This window comes from Pygocentrus nattereri, chromosome 5 (assembly GCF_015220715.1).
Source record: "Pygocentrus nattereri isolate fPygNat1 chromosome 5, fPygNat1.pri, whole genome shotgun sequence".
Lineage (NCBI taxonomy): Eukaryota > Metazoa > Chordata > Actinopteri > Characiformes > Serrasalmidae > Pygocentrus > Pygocentrus nattereri.
Window position 1 is genome coordinate 31,550,874 of NC_051215.1, and position 12,610 is coordinate 31,563,483.

General features: G+C 38.4%; 1 protein-coding gene across 3 annotated transcripts in view; it reads right to left on the reverse strand.

Moving 5' to 3' along the window:
• Positions 1 to 12,610, reverse strand: part of dctn1b (dynactin 1b) — a 52,200-nt gene that overhangs the window by 8,352 nt on the left and 31,238 nt on the right. For all 3 annotated transcript variants that reach the window (XM_017690535.2, XM_037538875.1, XM_017690536.2), the window contains exons 11-23: positions 12,445 to 12,523; positions 12,179 to 12,338; positions 10,984 to 11,088; positions 10,680 to 10,871; positions 9,458 to 9,571; positions 8,057 to 8,209; positions 5,946 to 6,106; positions 5,178 to 5,346; positions 4,192 to 4,260; positions 3,895 to 4,107; positions 1,388 to 1,549; positions 1,113 to 1,244; positions 457 to 582 (exon numbers count right to left, since the gene is read on the reverse strand). In XM_017690535.2, coding sequence (XP_017546024.1) covers positions 457 to 582; positions 1,113 to 1,244; positions 1,388 to 1,549; positions 3,895 to 4,107; positions 4,192 to 4,260; positions 5,178 to 5,346; positions 5,946 to 6,106; positions 8,057 to 8,209; positions 9,458 to 9,571; positions 10,680 to 10,871; positions 10,984 to 11,088; positions 12,179 to 12,338; positions 12,445 to 12,523 — 1,835 coding nt within the window. The remainder of the gene's footprint in view (positions 1 to 456; positions 583 to 1,112; positions 1,245 to 1,387; positions 1,550 to 3,894; positions 4,108 to 4,191; positions 4,261 to 5,177; positions 5,347 to 5,945; positions 6,107 to 8,056; positions 8,210 to 9,457; positions 9,572 to 10,679; positions 10,872 to 10,983; positions 11,089 to 12,178; positions 12,339 to 12,444; positions 12,524 to 12,610) is intronic.

Below are 12,610 nucleotides of genomic sequence, written 5' to 3' on the forward strand. Positions count from 1 at the left end.
GCTGGAGAGCAATTTACAGCATCGTCAAATATTTGCCAAAGCATTTAATCAAGGGAATGGACAGTAAGCTGACCCTTTTCTGTCCAATATGCTGGGGAAAAGTGCCTGTTGTTTACTGTGGATAATCCCTGTATCAAGTGGACTGCATTAAGTAAGAAAATTATTATTTTCAAGCTGCTTGCTCACTGCAGGTAGATCTTTGATCTTCTTTGTTTTGGTCTTACTTGCTGCTCTACATGTTTCATCAGCAATAAATTTAGTTCAACAGATTAAATGCTCTATTTTTTGTGAGAGCTGGCTTGATGTCATACCAAGTATTGACGATTATCTGAAAAATCTGGATATATGGATATATATATATATAAATTTGGGGTGTTTTATATTAAGAACCAACCAGGGACATTTTATACATTTTGCCTATAGCTAGATGTGTAATATATATCTAAATAAACATACCTTTATTTTGAGGGATTTCTTGAGCTCTTTGATGACAGTTTCTCTGTCCTCCAGTTTGAGGCCGAGTCCTTCAGCATCTGTGATCTCTGCCCTCAGGGCAGCTGCCCGCATGTCAACTGGAGCTACCTAGAAAGTACACACATAAACCAATGGGCTGTGCAGACACCTACACATTATTGCTGAAAACATGGAATCTCCAAAACAGTGACTTTACTGAAGTCAAAAGTCAGAGACCAACCATCATTTCTTTAATTTCCAGTCAAAACAGCCATTAAGTACAAATTATTCATTTTTATGATGAGATTAGACACAGGAAAAACATAAGAAAAGAAAAAAAAAACAAAAGACAATAAGTGAATGTCTTACTTAGAGTTAAAAAAAAATTGTCAACATCAATGAATGATTGTGAGAACCAGAAAATGCAACCAGCTTCTAAGACTGAACTTGTGTGGAAAAATATCCCTGCAGAATGGAAGCTGTAATAAAGGCAAAATGCGGACACACTAAATACTGAAAAAAGAATGCTATTTAGTTTTTGAAGCTTTATTGTAAGTTTAGGTTAAAATTTTTTTGCCACTGTTGCCTTTGTTCATGATGGCGTTTGGGCCGACTCGCAATATCATAAGTAGATGTGATGTGAACTGAACTGCACTCACCCCGCTCTGTGGCTTTTCAGAGTCATACTCTCCCTCCTGCATAGCAGTGGCCATCTTGTTCATGGTTGCTATGACAACACTGCAGGACTGGCGAAGACACTCATAGGGGTTTATACCCTGTGAGCCGTAGATCTGAGCAAGAGATAAACTAAATATAACACAGGTGCACACAAACACATTTCTTTCTCTCACTCATACTGCACACACACACACACACACACACACATACACACAAACACACAAACACACACACTGATACAAACTCATTCACTGACCTGTTCAGCTGCTTTGAAGGCCATGTCCTCCAGCTTGAGGGTGGGTAGACCTTCATGTTCCCCAAGTGGAGCAATGAGCTGAGCTCCTGCTGCAGCTACTTCCTGCAGTACAGCGTTCACCCATGCCAGCTGCCTCCTGCTCTCCGCCAGCGTCTCACTCACCTGCACACATAAACACAGGCATTTACACAGTGGTGTAACTAGGATCTTATGGGCCCTGGTGCAAAAAAGAATGGCCCCTTAAAAAATTATCTCTGAAGACATGCAACATGCAACTTAAATTTTTATGTTTATGTTTCATATTGTAAATGATGTATTGTAAGTGATTATTATTGCACATTAAGGCTCTGACTGGGCCCCACAGTGCACCCCCTTCACTCCTGTCCCCCAAAGCTACATCACTGCATACACACACATGATCATCAGCCACGCCAGGCCATGTACGTCAGTCTTAAACTTCAACCGAAGGTAGAATTTACAGCATTTGGTCATATCCAGAGCAACTTACAGTTTATCATGTAGGCCAGGGGTGCTCAATCCTGGTCCAGGAGATCTACCACTATGGAGAGTTCACGACCAGGATTGGGCACCCCTGATGTGGGCAAATGTAGCATTAGGAGTCTTGCTCAAGGACTATTAGTATGGAGTGGTATGCTTTCCCAGCCATTGGATTGAACCCCCATCTGCCATGTAATGGCAGCAGAATTACCCACTCTACTACCACCAGCACACTTGTTTAGTTTTGTGCTTGAATTACAAGGCTAATATGACAAACAATGGTAATAGAAGCTTACAGCCGCCATTGTGTCATTTTGTAAAATGGAGGTATGAATCAGAACACATCTGGCTCAAACTGTATCAAGTCATCTCAAGTAGACTTAATTATTTTGTTTATAACACCGTTATTTATAAAAATGGACAGATACAGTTCTGATTTCAACATACTCTAGTCAATTTTTTAACTGAATGTCATGTCACTATGACCAGAAACAAACTCAATGCAAGAATGCAAATGCAAAAGTCAATGCCCAGCCAATGCTTTGCTCATGCACAGTTACCATGGCAGGGAAAATACTCAAAACTTATAGGGCCAACAGTGAACAGTTCAGAGTACCTATAAACAAAATCTACTGTGATACCAACAGCCACAACCACTAAACATGGGACTAGCAGAGGAGTGAGAGATGCTTAACTTGCTTTGAAGGCGATGATGTATCATAAATATGCTTATGTGAGTGAGCAATTTTTGCAGTTGACTTGTCGAACTGCTTGTATGCTGTGATGTTTGACTGGAAGTAAAAACGCTCGTGGCATGAGACAGTTTAGCCCAGCCTGGCGGTTGCTATAGCACCCTTGGCTGTAACACTTAGAATACAGCTTGCACTTGCATTGCGTTATGATCTGCATCATGACACATTTTAGCCCTAGCAATGCGCAAAACCATGTTTGCATAGGTCGAAGCATCTATACTGGTATCCTTGCGTAAATATGTACCTGGCCTTGTGAATCGCGTCATAGCACATCTCAGAAGGCAGTGAGCTGTGAAACATGTTTGTACAGCTTAAAATGCTTGCGGGAAGTAGATTTCTGGACTAACAGCATGTCATATAGTGTCAGAAAACATGTGAGCAAATCTATTTGAAACTACTTAACAACTCAACACTGTTTCAGGCGAGTGTGTAATGATTTAAATGTCCAGTTTGGGCAATGCTATTCACCAATCATTTTTAATTACTTGTTAACTACATTAGCCTCATTGCTTTAGTGCATAACTAAATAAGCAAACTTTTTTCCAAACCTGTCTTGGATGGCAGCATTTTGTCACGCCTGCTACCAATCCACATACACTTCAGGACTACAATTCCCAAGATCCATTGCAGGATCACATGACCCAGGACACAACAGCATCGACCTATCAGAGATCCAGATCACCTGAATACTGATTCCTCACAACTGTGTAGTATGGTCATGTGATAGTTTTGGATAGATTTAAGCCCGGGCTTTAGTTCAGATCTTTGTGAAGTATTATTTTCTTTGGAGACTTACTGAGCGTTATTTCCTTTATTATCTTCATGTATGACTTCCTGCCTGTTATTTCCCTCAACCCTGTTTTTGGACTTTCCCTTGCTACCTACGCCTAGTTTGTTTGCTACTTTGGTTTTTTGACTCTCTGCCTGTTTTGTGGATTTTGCCTTGCCTTGTCCTATCTTGTGATGTTTGCCTTGGTCATTGTATGGATTATCCTGGATATGACCAATGCCTGTTCTTTGACCCCTCTCTGCCTGTCCCCAAGTAAAACTTCACCTTTGTTTTTGAACCGCGAGTGTCTGCTTTCTGATCGCACATCACACATCTAAGCGGAATATTACGTAATTTTTTTACACAACTAGTCCTAAGTATAAAGACACTATTCTCTGCAAGACCATCCTAAGTCACATGTAAGCGGGTGGGAGTCAGAGAGAGTGTATGTGTGATATGTTGATATGTCTGTGTGGGTGTGTGTGGACCTGAGGGCCGAAGTTGAGAGCAGCTGGGATGCCCGGGGCATCAGTGCCCGGCATGCGGCGGCGGATCTTCTTGCAGAACTGGCGGATGTCACTACAGGAAGTGTCCAGATCCTTCAGTAGCTGTGACAGCTGCGTCTCATCCTGCCCCACCTGAAGGAAGGCACGCAGACGACCAACTTCGACCGCCATGCAATCCAGGGCACTCTGTGTAAACTGCAGCAATTCACAGGTTAGATCTGTTAGTCGTGTGTGACAGTATGTTTAGTGTATGTGTGAATATTAATGTGTGGATCTTACTTTAATATGGTCAGCTAGCTGCATGGTACAGTCTTCAGCCTGTTCAGCTAGATGAATACTGTAGAGGTGCTGAAGGAACAGAGCAGGATATTACAGAAAAGTGTTTAAAGGTTTGCAATAAAATAAGATCAATGTGGCTGCATATGAATGTGTATATATATATATATATATATATATATATATATATATATATATATATATATATATAAAACATGCTCCTCTTTTACAACTTCACAGGTTGCAAATAAGTAGCTATTAAGCTGCAAAAAAACTAATTACTAATTTAAGAAATGAAGTGTCCAGAATGCTGAACAGAGATGTAGATGCTTCCAAAAGGAAAAAGAAAGGTGTGAATCAAGAAGAGTTACAATAATATGAATAAACAGAAAGCGTTGATTTTGAGGCAGATGACTAATGATTAAATTACAACAAAAGTTATTGTAAATAGGCAATCACTGTGCATTATATATAATTTAATATTTTGTTGTTCCCCAAAGTCTCAAAATATTCTCAAAAAAGGGTGTAATATTTTAAAATATATTGTGTATTGTAATTGCACATAATTGTACTGTATGGCTCTTACTGCACATAGAATACAAAAAGTGAAGAGTTGAAGAGTTTCATTGCAAAATGCTGTATATCTATTTGTAACAGTTTTGGATATTAGGAGCTTTTTAAATTAATAACAGCAATAAAGAAATACCAACAATTTATTAATGGAAGAATAATAACATGATCAAATTTAATGAAAAATAATAATTATTCATTAATTGTTACTTTGTAATAATTGAATTGGTTGGTATTAATCATAATATCACACTCATATTGCTTGTATGTGTAAAGCCAATTCACAACAACATATATCATGAAAATAAGAAACTTCTAGTAAGTGGTGTGAACAAAACCCTTCAAATTAATGAGACAAATAATTTTACATGGAAGAGAGAGAGACACAGAGAGAGAGAGAGAGAGAGAGAGAGAGCTACCTGATAGTATTTAATGGCCTTTGTGAGTGGCTCTACATTCACTGTTTCATCCAGCTGGTCTTTGTGTAGCAGATCAATCAGGAAGTCCAGAGAGCGCTCGTGCACAGACATCTCAGAGTAGAGAGAACCTACACGCTTATACACCTCAACATCACACTGATTCAGAGCACTACACACACACACACACACACACAAGAGTACATATGAGCACACTGACAAAAATGATTTGTTCACTAACAACACAATTTAAGTGTTTTCCTTATCGTGTCGAAAATGTACTCAAGCATTACTGAATACTGAATACAGAATACTTGTACATTTACTCAATGACATTCACAAGAGAAACAATGTTCTTACATTTTTATTAAGACCTTCAAAGTAATCCTTACAAATCTCACAGGCCAGGAGATTCTTTTTTTTCTCTTGGTAATCAGTTCAGTTTGGCTAATTTACTCCGTTAATTAAAACGTTATGGATGGAAAAAATGAAGAGAAGCTACACTTACAGACTGAAAGTGTGAGTCCTCTGTCCAGTTTTTACTCAGTTAAAAGTGGAAGTATGGAGTATTAAAGTATTAAAAATAACAGGCCCTTTAAGTTATAGGAGCAATGAAAAGAGGGGTAAGCAATAAATGAATCCTATCTTACTCAATGAGTTATTATTCACATACGTTTGGCATCAACTGTTTGAGTAAGAAAGACAAAGAGTGAGGTAAAGAGAGACGAAGACAGAAAGAGAGAAAGAGTGTGTGAATGTGTTTAGACATACTGCTCATATTTGTGCAGTGTGGCCTGCAGTAGGCTGAGAGAGTAAATGAGTCCGGCAGCGAAGCTGAGCTGTTCCCCCGCAGCCCCTCTCATCCCAGGCCTCTGAGAGCAGCTCTCGGTCAGATCAAACTTCTCCTGCGCCTGCTTACTGATCAGCTCGGCCTGCAGCAGACAACCACGCAACCAACATAGACATCATCTGCCTGACCTCACATGATTCAGTTACAACACAATGACACTACAGCTTGTCTGAGAGGCAATCAGCAAGAGCCATTACCTCTGAATATCTGACTGCTCTTTAAGTAACAGCCACCAACATTTGCAAAAAAAATGTAATTGCAAGAAAGTAAGTAATATGATGACACCGCATCAGAAACAGACCTACAGAAATGAATCAAGAGTTCATCAAATCTTAGTTACCTTTAATTTAATTCTTTCAATACATGCATGTAGACACTAGTTCTTCATTCCAGGCCTGGAGCTTTGGTCAGTTGGGTTATTTCCCTACTCAGACACTAATACTACACTTGGCAAATAACAGATGAGTTAATTCAGTGCAGTACAGCCCTCTAGGACCAAAACTGAAGAACCCAGATGTAAATTTCATAGTTCCTCTGGTCTTGAAGACAGCCTCACATGCTTTATCATACTTTCCTAAAAGAACCATCCACAGTGGCTGGATTTTCTTCTCCACACTTTTCCCAGTGCTGCCCCACAACATTTCAATGGGTTTTAAACTGTGCCGGCATTTCACTGTAATGAACTTTGTGGTTTTTGTGATGTCTTGTTGAAACGTCTTTTGTTGTGGTTTTCCTCCTTCCCTACACAAACTACAGCTTGCACAGGATCCAGCAGCAAAAATGGAAGAATGAGCATATTAGTTCAGTACAGGCTGCACTTCACTGGCTTCCTGATCACTACAAAACGCAATTTAAAAGTCCTTTTACTTGTTTTTAAGCCTTTACTGGACTAGCACCTTCTTATATCTCAGACTGTCTGAATTTGCTCTGGAACCTTGACTAAGATAATCCAACACAGGGTTACTTTCTGTTCCTAAAAATATGCAAAAGAAATGCGGAGGCTGCGTTTATCGTTTGCGCTCCACAACTATGGAACTCCCTCTCACAAGACTTACGGTTCATTTTACTTTAGCTCTTCTCTTTATTTATTGTATCATTCAACTTATTTATGAGTAATTATTTGATGTTTTTAGGTGCTACAACTCTTTGTTTTCTCCTTTCACTATTATCTTTTATACTCATTTATCTTTGCTGTTACTTATAAATCTTTCTTTTTAGAAATTGTTTAATTTTTATTTAACTTCTTCTTTTTCAAAGTTTTTTATCTTCTCTGTTTCCTTATTATTCTTTTATGCTGGCTTTTATTTGGCTTTTATTTTACTTGGGGCTTTGAGTTGCTACACGAGGGAAGATTAGTATAGTTATTTTTATTATTATTATTGGAATAAACACATCAACAATGGTTGCTACACATATACATGTGTATGACATATGCGCATATAAAAAGTTTTTGACTGTCAGTGTAGCATATGTTTTATTGAATATTATTTTTGATTCAACATTCTAAAATTAATGTAGTTACATCAACTGATATGCTGCATTAAAGCATGTACGCTCCTGTGGTAATAAAATGGTTAAAGCCTAGAATTACTGGTGATTTTAGCTGGTCAGCGTTCAGGTTTAAGCTCTATAGAGAATCTCTGACTTCACAAACTAGCTCTGCAATATTTTTCAACAGCTTGACACGATCAATGCTAAGCGGAACAACATTCACTCTTCTTACTGTAAAAGGTGGTCTGTATGTTTAACCACAAGATTTCAACATTCAAAGGAAAAGGAATTCAAAGTGAAAAGCTGTTCTATATTAAGTTACTTTTTTTGTTTAATGATAATGATGGAATTTTTGGATTGGCCCATTTTTTTCCTGGGAGTGCACAGGCACATTCTCTGAGATATAGATACTATAATCATAAGTTAAAGATTAGTAAACAGGGATCCAGAAACTCAGTTTATGTATGCACAATCACACACACACACACACACACACACACACACACACACACACACACACACACACACACACAAACTGCACCTTGCAGATGAGTCTGGGCATGAGCAGCAGGACAAGGATGCAGTCATGGTCTCCTCCATGTCTCAAAAAGGAGTCTGGCATGAAGGAGGTGAGTAGAGACACCTGCCTGTTTGCCTGAACCACCTCCATCTTACGTAGCTCCATCTCAATAGCCTGTGATTACAGACACACACACACACACAGAATTATGGCACTGTTAGCATAAACCCTCCCTTACACTCAGCAAAAACTGTCTAGTTTTTTTTATTTTATTTTATTTTATTACATCACTTAAAAACTCCTTATGAGGAACATTTCAGGATGAATGGACCAATTAAAACACAAAAAATTTAAATGATCTCAAATATAATCTCATTACATTATGTAAGTTAAGAACGCGTTTCTTCCAGGATGGTCACCATTTTGGAGATGTAGTGTTTTGTTACAGCAACTCATAATATGCAGAACTGTTTTTTAATATCAGAGGTGTACAAAGTACAATAAAATATTAGTAGAGTCAAAGAATAAGTACTCTACCAATATTTCTATTTCAAAGCACAATTACCTGCTTGTAAATGTGCTTCAGCGAGTCAATATTTCTTGTCTCTAGTCACACAGGTTTCTTTAACTGAATGTGTTCATCCAAGCAATACTATAAAAGCTCTATATTAACACAAATACTGTTCATTTTCTTTTAATATCTAAAAAATATATCTATTTACTTTTAATAATCACTAGCCTGTCCTTTTGTACTTTTATTCAAGGAGAAAAACCATGCCGTGCAAACATTTTAGACACCTGATAAAATTAGAGTCATAATATTTATCTTGGCCCCACAACCCTGAGGGAGAAGGGGCTTAGGAAGTAAGTGTGTGTGTGTGTGTGTGTGTGTGTGTTTGTGTGTGTGTTTGTGTGTGTATTTATCTTGGCAGTTTATTTATTTACTTTTAATTTATAAATAACAATAATGCAATAAATAGCATTTTTTATGTATGCCAACTATTTCCAAAACTATTCAAACCTGTGGAAGCCTGGTAGTAATTGTAGATATCATCCAACACTGGTTTGGCACAATCAGTATGTCACTAAATTAAATCAGACGTGCTGGTAACGAATGTAATAAATCTATGCACTGGCTGGGGGCATCAAAGAGACATCTGGAACCAAACCTGTATTTTTCTGAATAGCTCACAAGATATCAACTTTTTTTTAAAATTCTTATTACTTTTCTGTGCATTAATGCTTGTTTGAATTTTTTTGAAAAACACATGCTGATATTACAAACAAATACACAGTTATTGTCCATATAAATGTTTTGCTTAGTTGCCTAAATCTTTTGCACAGTACTCTAAAACAGATGTAATGCTCTTTGTCCATGGGCTATGATTTCCAAAACAGTTGATTTGTGTGTTTGTGCCTAACCTTTGCATATGCTTTGGTTTCAGCAAATTTGATCTTGAAGTCGAAGATCTCTGTAGGCTGCTGCTGCGGCTCAGCCGTGGCCTCCTGCTGGCTCATCAACTCTCTGTTCACCTCCTGCGCATTCACACACACACACACACACACACACACACACACACACACACAAAATGTCTTTTAAAATAAAAAAAGGTCATCCACACATTTGCCCATTCTTAAGCCTTGTAGTCTGTCTCAGACAATCTTTATAGTGCATTATTTATTGATGATTCAATTCAGTTCAGTAGGTTGACTCATGCTTTAATCCAGTGCCTTATTTACTGTATCATCTAAAAGACTACTGACTGGTTGTAAAATATGTCTAACGCATAATGTTCTCCCTGAACATTACATATGCTCCACACCCGTTTGCTGGTTTCTTCTAAAAACTTCTATGGTGTTTTAAAGTTGTACCAGGTTTATCACCTCCATACATTTTAGAATGTCTAGTAGATCACATTAGGTCTCAAGGCATTAAATTTTGGCTTACTGGAAATTCTTGTGGTAAAACAAGAAAAGTAAATCTAGGATTCTTTGCCTAATTAGAGTCAGGTCAGGTACCTCCTGTTAATTGTCAGCTTTGTTAGATCACATTTTTATGCATATCAAATAAATGCAATAAAAGAACTGAGATGTTGCATTATTAAAAAAGAAGAGCAGATTAAATACTATAAATGCCAAAGTGGTTCCCAAACACTCTGTCTTGCTTGGAATATTTGTGGTGAAAGTAGATTTTAATAGATTCAGATAGTGTCAAATCAGATTTTTAAAAGCGCGTTTTACAACATTCACTATATTTTGCTTCTACAATACTTAAGAAATACCATTTTAAAAGGACAATATGAACTGAAGGAGTTACATAGCATAAAAATATGTGGCTCACTTTATTTGGATAGTCCACTATAGATTATCTAACAATGTTCAAATTTTTTAACAAACTACCTGTTGAAACCCATTGGGCAATGGGGTGAGGTCAGTTACATTCTAACAGCCCATATCATGTATTTTCATGAGCCAGATTTGGTTCACAGGCCACACTCTGGGCAGTCCTGTTTATAAGTAAAATGTTCAATTATTTGAGCCTTTTCTATTGTTTTTGTGCTTGTTTATTTGCTCATTTCCTGTAATTTACACTTTTGAGTGAGAGTAGCATGTGCTGCTCCTGTAGTGTGAGGGGATGCAGTACCTGCAGGTGTGCTGTTAGCTCTCTGTATTTCTGGATGGTGTGCTGGTAGTCGGCCACAGTCTCTTGTGCTGCCTCTACGCGTTTCTCCGCCTCTCTTACGCTGGCCGCACTCAAGTCCAGCTGCTCCCTCAGCTCCAGCTCTGTTTCTCGGGCATTCTCCTGAAGCTCATCATTCATCTCATTAATGGCCTCCTACAACATAAAGACACACACAAATACATTTGAGTACACCCACAGCTGTATGCACTCCACAATGTTTTACATACACTCACACACCCAGGCTGACGGGGGTGCATCCACTCACCAGGTCAGTGACCGTCTCTCTGAGCTCCCGCACTTTCTCCTCCAGGTCAAGATTCCGTTCTGTCAGCATCTCCACCATCTCCTCTGCTCCAAGCGCAGCATCCACCTGACACACACGCACACACAAAACAGATGATAAAAACGTCTCATCATGGCCTCAGGCCAGCCATGGCCTTCTCAGAACACTTTACACTGAGAACCCTATATTATTAACCTAAGGTCCCATATGTCAGTCCCTCACTCTATTAACTACATAGCCAACAACAAGTTTCATAGTAGATACTGAGGATGTTAAAGAGGGATTAGGATGTAAACAAAGTCATTCAGAGTGGTTTGATGTGAAATGCTTCCCTAAATACAGTCAGAATTGTTCTCAGTGGTGGTGATAGAAACCAAGTGTCCACAACATTTGGTGCCTCTAAAAGCTGCCTCATGCAAAGTTATTGCATTACATGGATCTGAATATGTTTTTTAAATTTATTCAGGGAGGAGAGATGCAGGACATTTTATGGTAAAATAGTAACTAAAGAAAACTTGCTTTTCTGGATTTTCCACTATTAGTACCATAATCAGCATTACATATAAAACACAGAAGGCACAGGCTGGTTCATTGATCACGCTGGATACAAAATAAAATGGCTATATTTTCATGTTAGGCATTGTGACCACAGGGGGCTTATTTATATTAACAGATTTCATTGTAAAATGATCTTTGGTGAAAATTCACATTTGTTATGTTTGATTTAAAATGTGAATATGAAAGTGCATTTGATGTGAAAATATACTTAGATAAACATTAGTTTCTAATACGATATACAAATGGCAATGCCAGCGTGCTATGGTCATTAGCGCATGCAATTCGTGAACATATTGTTTTTATGAATCAATCACATGCAAATGACCTTATGTTAACCCCTTAAATGGCCAGGGCCCACTGATAAGTCCCCAAGTTTTATTAAACACTTCTATAACCTAAGAATAGCTCAGCCAGTTTGCACTGACGTCCCTGTAATTACTGAATAATAAGCCTTAGTATGTAATAAGCCTGGGATTTTAAGAGCTAAAGAACAAATTTTAAATGAAGAGCAAGCACATTTTAGAAACTAGGCCCTGACTTCTATCATCACCACTGTAAAGAAATCAGTGCTGGTCAATTTCTGTGGAAATCGGTGTAATTCCCTTTTAGGACTGTGCACCTGCTCTTTGAGCTCATCTATGGTCCTCTCTGCCAACTTCATCTCCTCTTGCACTTTCTCTTTCTGCGTCCTCAGCGTATCTAGCTCAAAGTTTTTCTTCTCCATCTGCTTCTGCAGCTTTAAATGCTCTTGCTTCTCAGAGGCTGACAAATCGCGCATCCTAACACACATACACACAAACAAACAGACAAACAAACAGACAAACAAATGAACGTCAGGCTGTAGAAAGTTAAAGGTGCAGGCCTTTTTTAGCCTCACATTCTTACCGGACTAAGGCCTCCTTCAGACGGGCATTCTGCTCCTCTAACTGTTTCACATGGAAACTAGAAGCAGCTCCATCAGAGCCTGCAGATCAGCAAAACTGAGAATGAGCCAGTGTCCACAGGTGGTCTGTTTGTATCAGTGTTTATGAGCACAATAACTGGCAATGCA